General features: G+C 35.8%; 2 protein-coding genes across 2 annotated transcripts in view; one reads left to right on the forward strand and one right to left on the reverse strand.

Moving 5' to 3' along the window:
• LOC138060287 (uncharacterized) overlaps positions 1 to 2,690 on the forward strand; it is an 11,237-nt gene extending 8,547 nt beyond the window's left edge. The window contains exons 5-6 of the mRNA XM_068906031.1: positions 1 to 229; positions 555 to 2,690. The exon at positions 1 to 229 is cut by the window's left edge and continues 47 nt beyond it. Of these exons, the coding sequence (XP_068762132.1) occupies positions 1 to 229; positions 555 to 925 (600 nt within the window). The 3' untranslated portion in view covers positions 926 to 2,690. The remainder of the gene's footprint in view (positions 230 to 554) is intronic.
• The window catches only part of LOC138060290 (zinc phosphodiesterase ELAC protein 2-like), a 15,507-nt gene continuing 7,399 nt past the window's right edge, over positions 1,893 to 10,000 (reverse strand). Inside the window, exons 6-14 of the mRNA XM_068906033.1 lie at positions 8,417 to 8,934; positions 7,671 to 7,812; positions 6,844 to 6,879; positions 6,418 to 6,509; positions 5,376 to 5,454; positions 4,705 to 4,825; positions 3,837 to 3,915; positions 2,622 to 2,766; positions 1,893 to 2,223 (exon numbers count right to left, since the gene is read on the reverse strand). Of these exons, the coding sequence (XP_068762134.1) occupies positions 2,131 to 2,223; positions 2,622 to 2,766; positions 3,837 to 3,915; positions 4,705 to 4,825; positions 5,376 to 5,454; positions 6,418 to 6,509; positions 6,844 to 6,879; positions 7,671 to 7,812; positions 8,417 to 8,934 (1,305 nt within the window). The 3' untranslated portion in view covers positions 1,893 to 2,130. The remainder of the gene's footprint in view (positions 2,224 to 2,621; positions 2,767 to 3,836; positions 3,916 to 4,704; positions 4,826 to 5,375; positions 5,455 to 6,417; positions 6,510 to 6,843; positions 6,880 to 7,670; positions 7,813 to 8,416; positions 8,935 to 10,000) is intronic.

Here is a 10,000-nt window from a genome sequence, read left to right on the forward strand (position 1 = left end):
CATGAAGTTGCTGAGAGCTTAGGATACACTCCAAAGGAAATACATGGCTTTGGCACTTGCGATAACCCCACTGCAGCAATCATTGCTGATTACAAGCACCGTGGAGGCATGCCACATCAGTTTATATCGGCTCTTTATAAGACAGGATCACCAGGTAACATGACCAGAAGCACCTGCAGGCAAAGAACAAGTTTACCTTCGCGAACGGTGATAGAAGAGGAAAGATCAGGTGAGCTTGTCAAAAAGGTAGTAAATGCTCTTCTAAAGAGCTTCAATGATGAAAAACGAATTATCTTTTTCAATTCGTAAGAATTGGAATTTGGTGTTATCAACTGAGTCAATAATTAGAAAGCTGATGTGTTGAGTGTCAGATCCTTGTCAGAGTGAATTACAGTCATGTTTTACATGGAGTGGCTTGGTAGGCCAAAATGGCATGGTACTACATGTAGTTTAGAAGTGTCTTTGTCATTTTTTGCTTTTTTGGCATCTCCTAGATGTTTGCAGAACTAGTCTTCTTTCCGTACATGTTTAAACAACAAATTTTCTTTCAACAGAAAAGGCACATGAATTGTGTCCCTCTGACTGTGTGAGAAAGAATGCTCGCAAAAGAAGACTAGTGGAATCCATCAACTGGGAGGAAAAATTTCAAGATATTGCACAAAAAGTTGTTGGAAATGGCAAATGGAAGCAGCTTGGTCGCATCTTGGGAGTAGGGGAAAACAAAATTCAGGAAATTGAACACGACTGTAGCATCAGACAAGATGGATTGCAGGAAAAAGCTTATCAAGTGTTGATAGCATGGAGGGATCTTAATCCAGATCACTGGGATCTTGGTAATGCACTGGACAGACTTAGTAATGCGCTGTGCAAAATTCACCTCAACACTGTTGCAAGACAATGCTGTTTTGCTGCTGAGATGGGTTGACGCTAATGATGGTGGTAACATGGAATTACGTACTCTATACATGGGAGGTTATTTTTATTGTAATTATTATTTTTAAATGTCTTTAAGTTAATGTACTCTGTACAAGGTAGTTATTTTTAAATGTAATATAATAATTTTTATACAAGTAACTCTATTCTTTGTGGACTTATGTTTAATTATAAATAGCACATCATTTGATTGGCTCATAGAGTAACAAGTGACTACTTTTTGAAGGAAAGATTTGAATGTAATGCAATACTTTATTATTGAGCTGGATTTAAGCCACCATTATGTAAAGTTAAATTCACATTATTTTTTGGGTGAAAAAATGCAGCTGTTGTGGCAAAAAGACGACAGTAAAAATTATGTGAATAGCAAAGATTTCCTTACCTTTCACGTCATTCAATGTACAGTGTATTTATTTTGTGTTTAAAAGTGAAAATTGCCTTCTTTACAAATAGAGCTTTTAAAAGTCATACTTTCAAAAGAAATTCAAAAGGATATAATCTTGTCAAAAATTATGTATTTATATTACAGGAAACAAAAAATTAGTAGTTACAGTTAAATTTGTCATTATTTACTCAGTAAATTTGTTTCAACCACATTTGTATCAAAGAAAAGAAAAATATTATTTTTCACAAAAAAAACTGTAACATGAAATTGTGATCATTATGATTTGTCAGATTTAGTTTCATTTGTTTGATATGCAGTAATAATATTATAATAATACTTCTTTCTTGAGTCAGAGATTTGTATTAGGAAGGTAAAACAGGTACAATTTTGCAGTGTGTTTGATGCATTTTGACAGCTTTGGACTGTATGTATGTTAACAGTCCATTTAGCAAGACCAAATTTTTGTGTACATACATGTAGTTTATGAGAAATGATGGCACCCATCTCAAAACTTTCAATAAAAGGACAAGGAATCAACCTGAGACAGCAAAATGAACTTATCATCAAATCAATATTTTGTCTTTGGTTTGGAGCGTTCTTTTCTAATCAGTCATGCTTAGATATCGAGTTTTAATTATGCACCTTCATTTTTACTAAAAGTGAGAATTTTTGCAATGAAATTTACTCAGAATATGCAAAAAAGATTATGATTTTTCGAAAAGTCAAGTAGTTTTTATCAATATTAATACTGTACATGATTAAAGTTAAGAAAGATTTCAAAGGTTAACCAATCTTGAGCTCAATGTAATTTTTTACTTTTTGTTCATCTCATCAATTTCCTCTGCAAACACTTTTTTCAGTGGCTCTAGGAGTTGTGGAATTCTTGCAAAATTACTTGCATGAACCTGCAAAAAAATGCAAAACCATCAACCTCTATGTTAACTGCTTACACCCTTAACCCAAGGTTTCACTCCTGTAAGGGCCAGTGAGACTTAGAGATTTTTACCCTGTCTAATTCCAGACGACTTTACTTGTCAATGGGGAACCCCACAGGAGTGAAAGGGTTAACAAAATCTAATGGGGACATGGGGTTCCCCATAATTTGACGAGTAAAATTGTCTGGTGTTAGACAGAGTAAAATCTAACATGTAAGTCTCAGTGGCCCTTACAGGAGTGAAAGGTACATTGTGTAACACACACATGTACCAAATTGATCTTAATTGTAAAGAGTTCTTCAAATGTTTTTATATTTTATTCACTTTCATTACCGGTAGATTTTAGGTCATAGGTAACATTATCTTACCCTCATGTGATCAAATGCGATCCCTGTACATTTTGTGAAGCATTCACTGAATAAAGGAATCTTAGGATAGCGCTGACTGAAGTGATTCAACATTATAAACTTTGCCTCCATCTTTACACCACTCTCAATGGCTTCTGTTGTCGTACTGAAAAAAAAAACTAAAAATTAGTCTGACAAGCAGTCAAATCCGCACATTTCTTTATATGACACATTATGTCAAATTCATTATTGTTTTATTACTCCTTCAAAATACATAATGTATTTTGAAAGCTCTAAGAAAGGCTGAAAGATAAATTAATTGCCCATACTGGTCATCTTTTTTATTGTGTACAGTATGTCACTTTAAGCCCTTCTTGTATGTATGTTCACCCGAAAATGTTTCAGGGCTTGGCACCAAATGCAGGCCTCGAATGTTTTTCTATTGCAAGCATTTTCAAGGTGCTCGACAAAACATTTTCTCCTGGGATTCTCGTGAGGTTGACTTGTGGCAAGTCTAGGCATGAAGTCAAAGAGAAATATTGAGATATCCAAGCAAAAAGATTAATAATGGTTAAAATAGAATTGAATGGAGTACAAATTATTCACTTGACAGGGAGTAATTCAAAATTTACAATTTTGAGTACAATTACTCCCTAAATTGTACGACAAAGTCCAATTATAAATAATTATTGTAATTATGACAAAATACGAGAAGATGACAGTGATAACATTTTAATAACTTAATCTGCTCAACTTTTGTTAGTTTTTTTTTTGATAGCTCTGGAAAAACATAAATGATTCAAGTACAACTAGCACGCTTGATGACATGTACAACTGTCCAATTACAAGGTGTCCAATAGCCCATTTCTGAGTTGCTGCATGCCTTGGTTTCAAAGCAAGTCCTGGTACACAACCATTCAAATGGAAATGAGTTATGTATTCTTAAGCAAATCAAACTCATTTCCCTTTCAATAGTTGAGCACCAGACTCACTTTGAAACCAAGACAAAGATCAACTCGGAAATGGCCCATTACAAACTGTCCTATCAAATGCTGAAATCAGGGCTGTTGATACCCAATCAGTTACAAGGATTTTGTGAAAGTTACGATTACTGGTGAAATAAAAATAATAATAAAAGGCTAGTAGCATTGAAGGCCTTTTAGTGTAACCAATTAATCATTTTTATTTTGAGAACATTTCTTATTAATTTTATGACTAAAATCACTATTTTTTTACCTGTGCCTCTTTGAAACAGCTTCTGCTTTGAGTTCATCTTCTAGAGTAGCTTCATGAATGAGAAGATCAGCATCCTTACCTTAAATTATTAAACAAAATTAGCACAAACAGCAGTGAGCACTGTTTAGGGGATACTAGTTCAGTCAAAGCGAAAATTTGTGTAACTTTTGCAACAGGCACACAAATTTTTGAGCGAAATTTCGTTGTGACATAGTGAAATTTCAAGTGCTTATTGAAAGTTTGCAGTGAGCATTTACCTTTTACATTTAAGTTAACATTCGAAAAAGGCCCGTCGAAGCCCTCATAGGAGACCACCCTGGGACTTTGCGAGAGCCGATTCTCGTAAGCGACCAAAATTATAAACAATAGAGGGTGGTGCTTACGACAGCTTTCAGCAAAAGTCTCTGGGATTCTTAAATTATTATTGGTGGTAGAAAAGATAACGTTTGGGAATGCACCTATTAAAAACTGGAAACTTCTTTCTTCGTTTACGGGAATGGTCGCTTATGAGAGGTTTCAATTAGAGTTGAAGTGACATTTTTAACAAGGTTTTACTTTGGTGGTACATTCAATTTCTCTCGATTTTTTTTCTGCCATTTTTTCAGCTGTCGTGTCGCCAGTTCAAGGGTTGCTACACTTGTGACTTTCATCGCACGCTGGCGACACTACAAAATTTGAAACAACAGACCACTTTAATATTTTCGTGATTTACCGTATGCACGTGCTGCAGGCCTATTTGCCACCACAGACTTACACTCACTCACTCACTGTTACAACCCGGTGACATAGTGTGTAGTGCACTTATTAAGTGCACTAACACAAAACCACATTTCTGAAAAAGTAAAAACAGTAAAGATCATAGCCATACCAGCCTTAATTAGTCCTGGGCATGGGCGAGTGTCCCCAGAATACACAATCTTCCATTCATGGCGGTGCTTTAGTATCAAACCATATGCTTCAGAACAGTGATCCACTCGGACGGTCATAACCTAACATTAAGAATGTCATAAGGCAAACAAGAATAACTCCAGAACTGCACAGATTGTTGACCCAAAGACTCTGAAACAGGACACCTCATGACACTTACCATAATTGCAAAACTGCAGCCCTGGGGATACACATACTTGTATGTGAGTTAATCCTTTGATGCATAAACTGGTCTTAACTACCCAGAATTAGTATTTTACTCTGTCTAACGCCAGACGATTTTACTCGTCAATGGGGAAACCCTAGGACTCAACGGGTTAAAAGTGGTCTCAGGGTATGCTTTGAACCAGGGACTTCGGCATGCAAGCTAAGAGCCAAGGCTTCTAACTGAGTCATCTGGTCTATAGTCATGCAGATTGTGGTGTCGAAAACGATGTTGTCACAATCATCATCAGGATGTTTGTTTGAAAATAAATTTTACTTTTAAACAAACATCATGATCACCTCATGGTTGTCACACCAAGGTCATTATCTTCTTTTTATGCCCTGTGCATTATGAATCCCACAAAATTTATGATATCACCATCATCACTGCTACGGTCCATTACAAACCTCTTGTGCTTGAAGATGACCGTAAACATTCCAGTAATCACCATCTCTATGATCAACCAAATCACTGCTGTCTACAAACCTACATATTGCAAAACGATAAAAGTGGTAATTATAGTAAATAAATCAAATCATGGCACTTGATTTTAGAGAAGACCTACATTTTACGTCCAGGTTGACATATCGAGACATTGCATGACAGAAATCACCCCTTTTGGCATCACAAGGTCACTTACTTGCTATTCAACTGACCTGGCTGTAAAACCATTTTGCTTGCTCAACCATCAAGCTTTACTGTCAGCTCCCATATTTTGGACAGGGTTACTGTTGGCATGCCTGGTTGCTCTCTAGCTCCACCAGACCAAATTAACCCATTGACACCTCAAAAGTATGCCACAGGATGCCCCCATTTGAAGAGTGAAATCGTCTGTTAACCCTTTGACGTCCAAACCAGCCTAAACTGGCCAGTATTTAACTCTGTCTAACGCCAGACAATTTTACTCGTCAATGGGGAGCTCCTGGGAGTCAATGGGTTAAGTCTCACTCCCAGGGGTCAATGGGTTATTAAAGGCTCACCAGCTCCCCAATCCAGCAGCACACAAGTGCTATACAAATTATTAGGAAAACTGTAAATAAGACATGTATCTACAACTAGTGTAATCAAATCTTGGTTATGGATAAGAGGCCAAAACTGATCTATCAGAGACAACTTCTTTTCTATCAGAATGGAGAATCCACAAACTCAACCCCCATACTTGCATGATGCTTGCATGTACCAGAATTGGACCCAGGATACATTCACCAAAGCCGAATGTTTTCCCTGTCTCCAATCCCATGCTAAATACATGTACTCATCTGGTTGCATACCATTCCAATGATGAAAAAAGGCAAAGATACAAAGAAAGATAGAAGGAAGTAAGTTGGTCGCATGGCACTGTACATTGTATGTATCAATAGAATTAACCACAAGAATGTTGGCATAGTAGTGCCTTAATTTAACCCTTTGAATCTTTCTCATTGAAAGATTCCTATTATTAGGACAAACCTGTAACTGATGTCTTCACACACAGTGTCATATTCATGCAACCACTTTCCTAATTTCCCTGGACCAATGATCAGTAATGGATCATCAGGAAGCTGGTGATTAAAAAAAAGAAATGAACAATGACAAACGCAGCTCTATGAAATATTATTGACATTAATCAACTAATGCATGAAGTACACATGTACTACCTACAGTAGAATATCTATAGATTATTGAGGTGACGATTATAAACATATAACAACACTAATAATGTAGTCGGCACACAACAAAATGAAATTCAGGTTGAATGATTCTAGCTAATAGGTTGAGACTCTAACAATACAGTATAAATAATTCATATTCAAACAATGACCTGCCCAAGCTGGAATTATTTTAAGCTCCATTTCAGTTTGAACTAAAACGTTTTTTTTACCATGCAGTACTGACCAGAATTTCTCTCTTCTGTATGATTCGTATCAAACCCTAGCATAAAGTAAAAAAATTACTCACATTACTATACATCACATCGCTAAGAGATAAAATACCCACTTTGGAAAAACATGTACCATGAAATTTATTCCATGTGAATATTACACTTGTAAACTTATCGTGGCCGGTATGGACACAAAACGCCTACAAACTTAATAAGTTGCAGACAAACTTAATAGAGCACAAGCAAACTTGATAAAATGAATGCAAAGTTAATTAATGGAACCCGAACTTAATGAGAGGCATACAAACTATAACAATAATTATAAACAAGTTACAAACTTGTAAAAGTTTATTTCTTGCAGAGTTTAGGGCTGTTACAATATAAAAAAATTTAACTTGTTCATATTGTTACGTGAGAAACAATTTTTAAAAATATTTTGTTTCAATTTTGTTAACTAAAGGTATCAGCCATTTTATTAAGTGAATGAGGAGCTTATTGTGTTTGACAGCATTCCGTTATGCCTTTTACAAACTTTGAATGCAATAATGTTATTACGTTTGCACATGTTTCATGTATTACTTGTACATGTACATGTACATGATATGTCCATCCTGGTCACAGAACTAACCCTCTTAAAATTCATTTGGTTTGGTGATTTCACAGGCTACGTTCTCTCACTTTGTTTGACTATTAACTTAAAGATACAATTTTATTGGTCCTTGGGCATTACCGGTATGTTCACGCAAGTAAAAACTGGGGCAACAAGGTACCTCGACAAAAACATTTGTTTGAAGCAATGTACATGTATAAAGTGTTACATGTTCACATCGTTGTTCCTTACCAAGTGATGATCAGCATGAATATGTGATATAAACACAGATTTAAGTTGCAACAGCACACGGTTAGTAAAGAAGTCTCCATAATGTCTATACAGCTGACCATATGTTCCTTCACCACAGTCAAGAAGCATTGAAGCTTTATCACTAAAATCAAATGAACTGGTTAATATATGATTAAAAAAGCAATGATAATAATTATATAAGTTAAAGAACTAAATTTACAAATTATAAATTCAGCCCCACCATTGCCAAAAAATGCTTGATCCCCAAATTTGGAATTTGGGTTTTGAGGTAGAAATAGAAGTTCTTCTGTGAAACAAGGAAACAGATTATTAAGTAAACATAAGAAGTCACTGCTAGAAATAGGAATCATGCAATGATGATTTATTTTTTCAATACAAAGATATACCAGACCTTTTGTCTGCTGTTTGGGGTGTTGCCAGCTAATCAAGCTCAAATCCTACCTGGAACAACACTTTTAAAAGGAATGAAAATCTGCCTAATGAAACCCCAATTACATGCTCACCTCCACAGAAGCAAAAACGTATTTAGAAAAAAAATGCAGTACAGGTACACAAGAGGACCTGCAAAGATAATTATTGCACATTCTAACCTTGGAAAACTGGGCTGTCAGTGGTTTTCATGATGACTGTTGGAATGAGGCTTTTTTGAACAGAATAATGGCTGGAATAATGGCTGGAATTTACTGTCATGATCATAATTATACATTTGTACTTCACATTCTCACCTCATGTTGATCAACGTTGAGCTCACATTTCTGTACTTTGAAGGAAGGGCAGCACCAGTTCCAAGAAAAACAACCTCATAATTAGTGCGCTTGAACTGTGATTCCTCTGCTTTTATCTTTATTATATCTGTTAGAGTATGTCCACCCTCATCCTCACCCATAAAAGTCGCCCCAACTGCTTCAAGCATTTCACGGATAGGATTCCCTACTATTTGCAGTGGTCTTGTTTCTCGTATCATATCTCTTGATCTTGCCGAACTGCTTGTCGACAATGATCTGACTGATCCAAGTGTTTTCCTTTCCAGTGTATCGCAAGTCTTTTCCTCAAAGCCTGATGCACAAGTGGCATGAGTACTTCCATTCAAAAGAGTTTGTGTTTCCAGCAAAATTGAGTTAGTATCTAATTTACTTGGTATGTCAGATCTATCAAATCCTTGATTTTTGATTGGCCGCAGGTGAAACTGAAGAAAGTTTTCGCCAGGATAACAGTTTTTTGGTAAATCAGACTGTTTGACCACCTGCAAAAAATTAATAATAATCCATAATAACAAGGATTAATGTACTTATTTGACTATAAGCCAAGAATTTTTTTTGACAAGTCAACTCATCTGTAGAAAATTTTTGAGAAGGAACTTTGGCTTATAACCACAGTGTCAAAAACAATAGAGAGTTACCTTTGGCTTGGCTTCTTAGTCAAGTCAACGGTGCCTACATACTTTAGGTTTATCAATTAAAAAATATTGTTTCAAAGTGTTTCCTAAGAGGTGTGTTTGGTTATTCATTTATCGTTTGGCTGATTATTGAATGGACTCTGGGGTCTAGGTTTATTAAAAACTCAGGTCTTGGCTTATAGCTGATAGTTTTTCTAATTTTTCTTGTTTGTTCATTAGTACACTACTGTCACATTTACAAAGTTTGGGGTCTCGGCTTAATAAACAAGATCAGCTTATACTGTAGTATGGTACTATCATATTTATGGCTGCCTAAACTCACAGGTGGTTTTAAATTTAGTATTGGTGCCCAAAGGTTTTCTTCATACAATTATTGGGTAATATTCATTTAATTTTAAATTTATTCATTTAAGTTTCATCATGCGCAGTGGTAGGAATTGCACATTGTGTCCTAAAGTCTGAAAGATGTTAGCTATAAATGTTATTGCAAAGACTATTTTAAGGTGGAGCTTTCTCCTCATTTACTTGGAGTTGACAGTTGGTCTGGCTGGGATTTGGACCTGCCACCTACTGCTAAATTCTAATTCAACTGACCAAACCGGTGAACTGTGCCAGTCCTGCAAAGTATTTTGATTGCTTTTATCTGGGAATGTGCTGAAATTTAGCTTTGAGTTCACTTTTAAATTCCCCACACCTGGCCCACTGGAACCGACTTAGTACTTGGCGTCTCAGTACAAACGTACATGTAGATGCAAAATGTCACATGCCGTATGGAGCAGTTTCCCAACAAGATATTTTGAGGGTACTGCAAAATTATAATTTATGAAAAAAAGAAATAGGCTGAAAGTAATTTCAGTATGAAGAATAGTTATTATAATTTTATACCACAGGTCTGTTCATAAGGCAGCATAAC

The sequence above is a fragment of the Montipora capricornis genome, chromosome 8 (genome assembly GCF_036669925.1).
Source record: "Montipora capricornis isolate CH-2021 chromosome 8, ASM3666992v2, whole genome shotgun sequence".
NCBI classification, from domain to species: domain Eukaryota; kingdom Metazoa; phylum Cnidaria; class Anthozoa; order Scleractinia; family Acroporidae; genus Montipora; species Montipora capricornis.